Consider the following 11823-nt stretch of genomic DNA (forward strand, 5'->3'; position numbering starts at 1 on the left):
ATTAGCAATATAATTAAATCCAATTTAATTACTTCTGAAACTCAAGGCAGTGAAAATTCTTAGTCAGAAACTGACCAATAAGGTCACATTTTTCATTGTCGTAGTTAACATTAACTGAGTTGAGCAACATATTTTTCCAGGATTTATTAATGTTTGTTAATGTCAGTATTTATAAAAACAATTGTTTTTCGTTCAGGTTAGTTCACAAAACTTATTGAAACAAATTGTTGAAATTATTCATCTTAATGTTAACAAACAAAACAATATTATAAGGTCTTACAACTTCATTACAGTATTCAGTACATGATTTTTGCTAACAAAATATGAATATAAATTTCTATATTTCTGTTGAATTTGTTTAGCAGTAAATCAACAGTAGGCAAGACAGTATATCATGTAGATATTGTGCTACATTATTTAAACCGAAATTTATTTTAAGACATATCCTTTAAGGTTTTACAAAGTCAATGATATATATATCATTTTATATTTGATCATTAACAAACCGAATAAAATAAAATAAAAAATAAGCTCACCCAGTTTATATACAACATATAACTTTTTCATATTATTTCTTTTAATATCATAAACACAATAATCCTTAAATTAAATGTATTTAGCAAAATAATTTTAACAATTGAAATTTTGCAGGTTCTTTTCACTTCAGCCAGTGTCTGCTGAGGTTATGGAAAAGATCCCGTCCTTGCCGTTTTCTTTAAAGAAGTCAAATTTTGGCTGCATACCGTCCAGCTCCACAGTTTGCTGGAGCACAGCTGTCAGGTCCTCAGCTTCTTCTGGCTCTGAGTCTGGATGATGAACTCCAATCAGCAGTTCATAGAGTAATGCGCCCAGGAGAGCACCCACACACGTTACAAACACAGGTACCCACCACCAGCCATGACCAGCCCTGACACACAACAGTTCTCATGTTAGTGTACATGAAATCTTTTTCTTTACACATGCACAAATGTATTGTCCTGTTGTACACTGACAATGCTAAACATTTATGTTGTATGTCTACACAGGAAAAATGGTGTAGAAACAATTTTCACCCAGAATTACAAGTAAAGCTCATAAATAATAACAAGAAATTGTAAAAAATTGAATGAAATGTGTATAATTCATTGTGAAGTAGAAACACTTAAGTAGCATTTTCATGTAAAACATACTCCAATAAAGATTTATTTACAATTTCACACCCCAAAAAATATATATATATTACAGTGATTGTGGATTACAAATACTAGTATAGTTTGTATATAATATGCACTATCATTTTTTTTTTTTTTTTAAAGAAAAATTTTATGAAACAAGAAAGTGTGAAATTGGTTAAAAGTGACAGTAAAGAGATTTGTTACTTTTTTTTTTCAAAGAAACCTGACATTTATATTTTAATTTAATTACTTTAAAAACATGAAGCAGCTGTTTTCAACACAGGAATAAAAATAACATATGATAATAAAAATAAATGTTTCTTTAGCACCAAATCAGCATATTAGAATGATTTATGAAGGATCATGTGATGCTAGAGACTGGAGTAATGATGCTGAAAATTCAGCTTTTTATCACAGGAATAAATTACAATTTACTATATATTCCCATAAAAAAGGTATTTCATATTGTAATAATATTGCACAATATTACTATTTCCATTGTAATCAAGTAAATGCAGCCCTGTTGAGCATAAGAGATTTCTTTCAAAAACATACTGACCCCAAACACAGAACAGTAGTGTGTGTGTGTGTGTGTGTGTGTATATATATATATATATATATATATACATATATATAAAATAAGAAAATATTTCAGTGGAAAATAAATTGACGAAAAGGCTCTGACCCTTGTGTGTTAGTTAGAATGACCTGAACACTTCATCTCCCCAGCCTGCAATGTAAGAGAAGAGTCTCGGGCCGAAGTCTCGAGCCGGGTTAATAGCATATCCGCTGTTAGACCCCATGGAGATGCCGATCACCAGGACAGCTGCTCCCACCAGGACAGGCTCCAGCCCGGGAGGAGCTGGTGTGTTACGAGGATCTCCCAATGCAAGAACACACACTAGCAGAGCAGCTGTGCCAATTATCTGCAGGACAAGCTCAAGTTAATGTGGTCTGGCTACACAGTTCAGATCAAACTGACGAACACATCTTTTTAAAGTTTTGTTCTTTTTAAAGCCTTGTTAATGTTACATAACTTTGACAGAGTGTGAACTGAGCTAATCCAGTTACAGACACTAACTAAAAATACGTTTTACAAACTATATGTGACCAGTAGGTGGCACAAAAATGACTGCGTTTAAAAGTTCATTCATAAAAATACATGCATTCTGTGGTGGCTTCTTTTGGAACAATTTTCAATGGCTGACAATAACTTGACAGTATTTTATATAAAATTTAAGCTACTTTTGCATAAAAGCATCAGAATAGGTAATTCTTTAATGATGAATGAACATAATCGGCTTTGATTATTTGGTTATGGTAATCTTACGCAAGTATTGCGTCTTGAGAATAGTCTTAGCATTTCAAACAGTAGATTTCCATGTTTGATATATTATGCTGACCTGGTCAACCACTCCTCCCCATAGACTCAGGTAGTCTGCTGGATAAGTTGAGAAGATACCAGCGGTGGCAGTGGCACCACTAACTGTCAGATGCCCTCCAGTAAAATCCATTATGGCATCTGTGAACAAACACATGAGTAGAAAAGTGTCTTCATTTGGATGTACTTTGGTATTTTTATATATAGGTCTACATTACCAGCCAAAAGTTTGGATCGTCATAAGATCACCATAACCAAATATAACTGGTTATGACTAATTATGTTAATTCATAACTATGTAAAGTGTAATACAGGTGCATCTCGATAAATTAGAATGTCATGGAAAAGTTCATTTATTTCAGTAATTCAACTCAAATTGTGAAACTTGTGTATTAAATAAATTCAGTGCACACAGACTGAAGTAGTTTAAGTCTTTGATTCTTTTAATTGTGATGATTCTCACATTTAACAAAAAACCCACCAATTCACTCTCAACAAATTAGAATATGGTGACATGCTAATCATCTAATCAACTCAAAACACCTGCAAATCAAAGGTTTCCTGAGCCTTCAAAATGGTCTCTCAGTTTGGTTCACTAGGCTACACAATCATGGGGGAACACTGCTGATCTGACAGTTGTCCAGAAGACAATCATTGACGCCCTTCACAAGGAGGGTAAGCCACAAACATTCATTGCCAAAGAAGCTGGCTGTTCACAGAGTGCTGTATCCAAGCATGTTTACAGAAAGTTGAGTGGAAGAAAAAAGTGTGGAAGAAAAAGATGCACAACCAACCGACATATCAACCGCAGCCTTATGAGGATTGTCAGGCAAAATCGATTCAAGTGAACTTCACAAGGAATGAACTGAGGCTAGGGTCAAGGCATCAAGAGCCACCACACACAGACGTGTCAGGGAATTTGGCTACAGTTGTCGTATTCCTCTTGTTAAGTCACTCCTGAACCACAGACAATGTCAGAGGCGTCTTACCTGGGCTCAGCAGAAGAAGAACTGGACTGTTGCCCAGTGGTCCAAAGTCCTCTTTTCAGATGAGAGCAAGTTTTGTATTTCATTTGGAAACCAAGAGTCCTAGAGTCTGGAGGAAGGGTGGAGAAGCTCATAGCCCAAGTCGCTTGAAGTCCAGTGTTAAGTTTCCACAGTCTGTGATGATTTGGGGAGCAATGTCATCTGCTGGTGTTGGTCCATTGTGTTTTTTGAAAACCAAAGTCACTGCACCCATTTACCAAGAAATTTTGGAGCAATTCATTCTTCCTTCTGCTGACCAGCTTTTTGAAGATGCTGATTTCATTTTCCAGCAGGATTTGGCACCTGCCCACACTGCCAAAAGCACCAAAAGTTGGTTAAATGACCATGGTGTTGGTGTGCTTGACTGACCAGCAAACTCATCAGACCTGAACCCCAGAGAGAATCTATGGGCTATTGTCAAGAGGAAAATGAGAAACAAGAGACCAAACAATGCAGATGAGCTGAAGGCCACAGTCAAAGAAACCCTGGGCTTTCATACCACCTCAGCAGTGCCACAAACTGATCACCTCCATGCCACGCCGAATTGAGGCAGTAATTAAAGCAAAATGAGCCCCTACCAAGTATTGAGTACATGTAAAGTAAATGAACATACTTTCCAGAAGGCCAACAATTCACTAAAAATTTTTTTTTTTTTTTTTTTTTTTTTTAATGAAGTATTCTAATTTGTTGATATTGGTGGGTTTTTTGTAAATATGAGCTAAAATCATCACAATTAAAAGAACCAAAGACTTAAACTACTTCAGTCTGTGTGCATTGAATTTATTTTATACACAAGTTTCACAATTTGAGTTGAATTACTGAAATGAACTTTTCCACGACATTCTAATTTATTGAGATGCACCTGTAGATTGTAACAATGTAATTTATCCATGTGATGGCAAAGCTGAATATTTAGCAACCATTGAGCAGCTGTAAAATGTGGTAACCATGCAATACCTTAAATAGCTATTTCAAATTAGTTACAAATACTAGTTTTGTTGATAAAAATTCATGTATTTAAGTTAATATTGTTGTAAAAAAAAATAATAATAGTTTTTAGTAATCATTATATACCAATTTTTTCAGTCTAGTATTCAGTGTGACATTCTATTATGCTGAGTTGGAGCCTAATTGTTTTTGAATGTGTTTACATATTACATATTATTGAATATGTTTTCAACATTAATAATAAAATAAATAACGACTGAACACTGGAGGAATAATTTACATTTTCATCACAGGAACAAATTACATTTTCAAACATAATAAAATATAAAATATTTTATATTAAATGGTAATAATATTTCACAATATTATAGTTTTTACTGTATTTTTGTTCAAATAAATATAGTGAGCATAGGAGACTTCTTTCAGAAATAGTAACAAAATCGTAACTATTCCAGACCATTTCTAGGTTTAATACTGTAAAGATGCGTTGACACAATCTGCATTGTAAAAAGCACTATATAAATAATGCTGACTTGACTTTTGACTGGTAGATAAGATAGGTCAGGTAGAATGAGATTCACTCACCATAGTACTGAAGAGCAACAGTTGCTGCAGCCAAAAATGCTCCTAAGAGCTGTGAGCACACATAGAATGGAAGACCAGTCCAGGAAAACCTGCCCAGGACACACAGGGTGAGGGAAACAGCTGGATTCAGATGAGCTCCTAACAGATGAGCAATTTATTCATTCATATGTATATACAGGGCCTTATGTCTTAATATACACAGCTGCTTTAGAGATTTTATACCTGATACCCCTTTGGCCACATAAATCCCAAATGTGGTGCCCAATGCAAACCCGAGGTTGATTGACAGGTATTCACCCTTAGTGTTTTGAGAGGTCGTCACCTGGGCAACTGATCCGCACCCGAAAAGCTAAAGAGAAAGTGGCATAAAAAATAAAAAAACAACATGAGTAATTATCTATTTTGAATGTCTTACACAGACACAACATCTTTAATGAAAAGGCTAATGGCACAATAAGACTGCTGTGCATTAAAGGGATACTCCACCCCAAAATGAAAATGTTGTCATTAATCACTTAGCCCCATGTCGTTCCAAACCCGTAAAAGATTCATTCTTCTTCAGAAAACAATTTAAGATATTTTGGATGAAAACCAGGAGGCTTGTGACTGTCCCATAGACTGCCAAGTAACACTGTCAAGGTCCAGGAAAGTATGAAAAGCATCGTCAGAATACTCCATCTGCCGTCAGTCATTCAACCGTAACATTATGAAGCAACGAGAATACTTTTTGTACACGAAGAAAACAAAAATAACAACTTTATTCAACAATTCCTCTCCTCTGTGTCTCTCCAAATCAGCATAGCGCCATTTTGGCAAATCTGAGCAGGACGCAGGCGGCTAATGCTCTTCTGTGTATTCATCCCGGTTTTCATCCAAAATATCTTAAATAGTGTTCTGAACATGAACAAAGCTTTTATGGGTTTGGACGACATGGGGGTAAGTGATTCATGAGAAAATGTTCATTTTGGGGTGGAGTATCTCTTTAAGTGAAGTTTCTGTTCAGTGCCAAAATTTTATTAAGTAGTTCTAAGTCAAGTTTGATCTCCAGAATATTGCTGAAATTCTTTGCACATTTGCCTCAGAAAAGATTTAATGGACAGAAGGTGCTATATTCGACTCAATAAAGATATGATACACTAAAGATAAAAAAAAATTGTTATACATTTTTTATAAGTGCTTTACTATTTGTATGCAAACATGTATATATAGGCCTACATAAAAAAATATATACAGTATATATATCATAACAGTCTCATAAAATTGGTTAAAATTATCAAAAGTTTTGCTAAGATACAGGTTAACGGCACATATTTCCATATTACAAATACAGCTATGAAGGGTGACTTACTATCAAAATATAGACTCCGAAAAATTCCGCCAGACATTCTCTGAACAATCTGCTCTTGATTCGGCATCTCCTCAGCAGACGATCCATCATTTCTGCCCTCTGTAGCCTACTTTCTGTGTCTTCTGTTCGTTTACAATGAAAGTAAATGTAGGCCAGGACTTCAGTACTCCAGATGTTTCTCAGGGCTGCATACAGAAGGTCTGTAATGAGAAGACCCAGTCAGACTGCATGGTCTTCCAAAAAAACAAAAACAAAGGTTTAGCTTATTATCACACCACATAAGTAAACGCAAGACTATCTGTTGTGATAAAGTGCATGTCTGGGCAAGGAATGACAATTACATGTAGTACATTGCCCTTTTGTGTAATAAAACGATGAGCAGTTTATTGTTAACTTTATCTGTGATGCACTGCTGGCATATACCAGACTTATGCATAAATCTTCTACTATTTATTTTAAAACAAAAGCTTAATAACCTAATTCATACAAAATACCTTAATTTTTAAAAGTGTGTGTGTGTATCGTCAGAGTAAAATAAAAGATACAGAAGATGCCTTAATTTTAGCTGAACCATTTATCCATTAACCAGTATCTAAAATCCCTTAAGAAAGAAAACCATGTTTATGTTGTCTCAGAACTAATATTCACAAGCACATACATAAATGTATATCTCTCGTGTCATGCATATCTAATGGCTCAGGCCCCATTTTCTCAGTGTTTTTCCTAATGAACTAGTTTTCTGAGTAATTAAGCAAAGCTACACTAGTTGACATATGATGTGTAAATGTTTGACTCTGAGGTCCATGATTGCTTCCAGAAGAGTTAATGTGTCCATGCAGCTGTTCTCAATATTCTCATCATAGTTATAGTAGTCTCACCAATGGACTAAAATTATAATTAAAGCCTAAAACAATTTTCTACACCACTGGTTATTCATGTTGGGATCAAAATGGCCCATAGAAGTGAAATCAGCTTTTGAGGTTATCTCATATCTGTTGAGCTTGTGTCTTAACTTCTATCTACTTAGGAGATAATCATTTATATAACAGAGTATTAAGTCAATCTCCATAAAGTCAATGTCACTAGATAAAGATCAAAGTAGGTGCAAAGCTAACCAACTCTCACCAGTTATGGCATGATATGCACTATGACCAGCGGTGTGCCAGGTTTGGTGCCTATATCTTTGACCTTGATGTTCCTGTATGTGTTCATTTTTTAGAGGGAAATTGGTGAATACAAATTTACTATTTTCTGTTTTCACTTTTAATTCACTTTAAATAACTGTTAAAAAAAAAAAAAAAAATGTAACTACTTTTTTACTAAACTTGTTAGCTTACAATGTCAGCATTGCACTAAATGCTTCAAACTGCCAGTCAACAAGAGCAGACAGGAAAACCTGTGACCGGTAAGTCTCTAGATGTGTCAGAACTGGGTCAGCGTGTTGACCGATTCAAAATGAAACGTTTTGTTGCTAAACATACCCTGTGAGATCACATTCTGGAAACTGAAGAGCTGATTACCTCTGAGATTCAAAAAAATAAATAGTGCTGTTTGAGAAGAACCAAAGACAATGGAGTGTAAAACACAAAGTAAAAAGTCCGAAATGTGACAAAATGAATGAACATTACAGTTTTTTAATAAGTTTTGGACTTACGGGCAGGATAAACGCCCCAGGATCTTCATGGGGAAAAATTTTCAGTGTCCTTTTCATGGCCACCCCAACATAATTTAAAAAACTTCATATCACCACAACTCAATAACCTTGTTACTCTTTGAATAGGTTAAATCCAGGCTGACTAGTTAGTTCACATTTTACAAGAAAAGCAATTTGGTAAAAATTTAGAGCTGAACCGTGTTCATCACTTTTTAAACTGACCTGTTCTCAAACCAGAGCATCGCTAAAACAATAAATGAAAAAAGAAAAACAAGGCAGATCTTATTATTCTCTTTATGTTACATAGTGAAACACCACTGAAAATACAATTTACAAATATATTAAACTCTGTCTTATCTGTTCTTCTTTACCACCAAACTATAATTGTAAGTCAGTCCTTTTCAGAACATCGCAGCTTCAACTAACCAACCCAAGGTTCAATGTTAATACAATTCCTAAACCATTCTCAATAAGTTTATTGAAAGAAAAACAGTAGGCAAAATTACTAGGGTCAATTTGTGGTAGCAAATACTTGTTCTTCACCCAAATAAACAAGAAGGGATCTCCACTTTCACACTGAACAATTCAATCAGACTGAACAATGTAAAATCAACTAATAATTCTCGTAGCTTGCAGTTGGTGGGTTTGCTGGGAAAGGGTGAAAAGAGATCACCCTTAGGTTTGTGTCCAAAGCTTCTTCAGCCTTGAAAGCCTCTGAAGAACTTGGAAAACTTGGAGAAATCATCCTGCATGTCAACAGAAGGGTTCAATCCACCTGAAATATACAGAAAATACATTTCTGAATGATTATTCAGGAAAAGCTAGAGCAAAGCATTCCACAAGCTTGAGGAATATTCTAAATTACTTTAAAATGTATAAATAAAAAAGTATTTTATAAGTAAATAAGGATGTTATATAAATTCTCTAAAATATAAGCTGTCTATATTAAATATTCTCTTTGTCTTTCACCTTTAAGACCATACATTACATGGGACAGGACACTGTTAAAAGGTCGTCTAGAAACCACTAACCCAGCATGAGCGGACCAGACTGATCTTGCGGCCCGTTTCAGACACCTGGACCGGAGATGGTCACCGTAGTCTCTTCATTACCTTCACCGTCTCTGACTGTTCGCCTTTCTTCTACCGTCTACACACAGACATACAATCTGTATTATTGTAATTAAAAACAGGTGTTCACAGGCTTGTTAGACAACATCTGAACACAAGATGTGTGGTATATTCTGAGCGTTGCTCTACAATATCACCATATTTTTGATCAGAACATCTTGAGTACGAAATTATACAGGATCACTCACTCCATCTGGTCTGACCACCTTGGTGACGCTGACAGATTTAAAAGTCGACCTTATCTTCGGCTGTGAAGGTGCTGGAGTCAAGATCTGATCCAGACCACCTGAAGACACCTGTGAGTCCAGATCTGAGGGTGGAACCAGAAGACAAAAGGTCTGGATGAATTATATATATCCGAATTGTCAGCAGAAAAATCAGACAAAATGAAAAATCTGAAATTTTATACTGCAGTGATCCATCACTCTTTTATTTGGAGGCTTAATTTTCAAGAGTTTGGATATCTAATGTTTCATTAAGGTATCCATATTTCTTTAAAAATGACAAATGTGTGCACAGACCTGTTCAGAATAGTGAGGAAAAAAAGTGTTTTTTGAGAACTTGTCTTCTTGAGAATTTGCTAACTGTGTATACTTGCATTTAAATCATAGAAAAAAAATCAATAAAAAAAGCAAAATGCATTACCTCCATCCTCTTTTTTCTCTCCCTCTTTTGGTTTTAATATGCCATCTTTCCAAAGATCATGAAACTAAAAATAAAATGAAGACTATCAGGTGACAACCCAGCATGAAAAGACTCTAAAAGCACTGAATCTGTAAATAGGTTTACCTTTGAGAAGGGTCTCCACTGAGGAAAGTGGCTGCTGGGATCCTGTGGAGAAGAGGAATCCCTGTCCTTTGGTGCCCCAGAGGGGGGAGGGAGGGGTGGCGTGTAGGGAGAGCTGTCTGGAGACTTCAACATGAAATCTCTAATCGGGTTACTACTTCCTGCTCGACCCCTGCCTTTCTCAGCACCTTCCTGAGGAGGCGGAGCTTCTACTGATGGAGCACCTGTTGGCCAGGAGAAGTTAAGGAGAAGATAAAATCCACCCAATCAGCTTTCAAAACCTAAATTAAGATAAGAATCAATCAAGTTGAAGAAATGCTTCGAACAAATTTAATTTAAAAATCCTTGTGGAACAGAGCAAACAAGTGCACCTCTGTGTCCAATGCCATGACGCTCCTCAAAGCGGCCTAAACTGGCAAAGATCTCCTCCATGTCCCTGAAGATCTGGCCGAACAGCTGAGGTTCCTCGAAGCGCATCCCGCCGGGCCCAAAACTGAAACCAAATCTGAAGGCATCATCAAACGAGTCCCGATGGGGCCGGTTAAAGTCATCGTGCTGAAATCCACTGTCATCATCCTCATCGTCATCATCTTCGTGAATCATCCCATCGAAGAAGGGGTCCCTGATCAAAACACACTCAAATTAGCAGACTGCTCAGAATTCAACAATGTCACTGCAGTGAATCAATCAGGAACAACGAAGGACAAATAAACACACTTCAAATCAACTTGGGTCTACATTTGTATTTAGAACTAATACTAACAGAACTTTCACTTCTAATAACCGGACAATGAAAAAAAGAAAAAAAAAACTGGAGCTTCTATTTCTCATTCTTCTTTACTGCTTCTTTTTCACATTCTATAATAATAATAATAATAATAATAATAATAATAATAATCAATAAATGAGGCCCACTATTATGTATGCCCTGATATGTCAAAGTAAAACTGAAAGAGTGTGTACTGGGTTCCATATGGCTTCACATATAGTAGCAATTAAATGACTTTGGGGAATAAAACTACACCAAAAATGAACGCATTATCAAATCATTCACGTTTATGACACTATACACAATATTTTAACCTACACAGCGTATCTTGTCAAGATTAACTCGTGTTATTTAGTCTAACCGCTGCTGCTGTAAGGATGAATTTACACTTTAAATTGTTCGATAGACTCACCTGCGGCCGTCACCACGATAATGACCACCGGGAACCCCGAAAAACCCACGAAACAGATCAAAAACGCTCATTTAAGGACGCAGTACCCAGTGATCCTTCACAAACGGCACCATAACAATCAGTTGCATCAGAGTTCCAGCACAGGAAGGACAGTAGAGGAAACCTACGAGATCTTTCCACTAACTTCCGGGAAATCCTTTCAAAATAAAAGTCCGCCGTAATAGCCAATCGTGATCGCCTAATGAAAATGATAAGATGTGGAATACAGTTTTAAATTGTAAAATAAATAGAAATAACAATACCAGACTATCGGTAGTTGGAAAATAATATAGACATTATCAAGTTTACGATGAATTTACGTGAAGGATTTACATTAGGTGCTGTAAAGAGAATCTAATGCTAATATCTCTCAAACTACAGAGGATTTAAAAACTACAATTTGTTTACTTCACAAAATCATGGTAACATTATGCGATCATTTAAGACGTTTTTTTTTGTGTGTAAATTTCAAATAAATAAATGTTAATAAAGTATCATGATTGTGGCAAGCCATTTAATTCAATACCCCATTCAACACTTTTAACAATCATTTTTGCAAGATCCTTTTTATGCATAACAATAAATAGACACC

At 35.7% G+C, this 11823-nt stretch overlaps 2 protein-coding genes across 3 annotated transcripts; both read right to left on the reverse strand.

The window, feature by feature from the left end:
- Nucleotides 1–129: 129 nt before the first annotated feature.
- aqp10b (aquaporin 10b) lies at nt 130–8438 on the reverse strand. 2 transcript variants are annotated; one of them, XM_042745179.1, is made up of 7 exons: nt 8318–8438; nt 6442–6641; nt 5316–5442; nt 5094–5231; nt 2558–2676; nt 1863–2080; nt 130–907 (listed from the first exon to the last, which is right to left on the reverse strand). In XM_042745179.1, exons 2-7 carry the CDS (start codon nt 6529–6531, stop codon nt 664–666), a joined length of 936 nt encoding a protein of 311 aa, XP_042601113.1. In that variant the 5' UTR covers nt 6532–6641; nt 8318–8438; the 3' UTR covers nt 130–663. The 2 variants fall into 2 exon arrangements, with proteins under 2 accessions (XP_042601113.1, XP_042601114.1); XM_042745180.1 differs by lacking the exon at nt 8318–8438 and adding an exon at nt 7567–7647.
- On the reverse strand, nt 8376–11359 carry LOC109064519 (HCLS1-associated protein X-1-like). Its single transcript, XM_019081559.1, has 7 exons — nt 11193–11359; nt 10383–10633; nt 10015–10235; nt 9871–9934; nt 9414–9535; nt 9127–9244; nt 8376–8870 (listed from the first exon to the last, which is right to left on the reverse strand). Exons 1-6 carry the CDS (start codon nt 11261–11263, stop codon nt 9164–9166), a joined length of 810 nt encoding a protein of 269 aa, XP_018937104.1. The 5' UTR covers nt 11264–11359; the 3' UTR covers nt 8376–8870; nt 9127–9163.
- Between the last annotated feature and the right edge of the window lie 464 nt (nt 11360–11823).

This window comes from Cyprinus carpio, chromosome B19, assembly GCF_018340385.1.
Source record: "Cyprinus carpio isolate SPL01 chromosome B19, ASM1834038v1, whole genome shotgun sequence".
Taxonomy (NCBI): domain Eukaryota; kingdom Metazoa; phylum Chordata; class Actinopteri; order Cypriniformes; family Cyprinidae; genus Cyprinus; species Cyprinus carpio.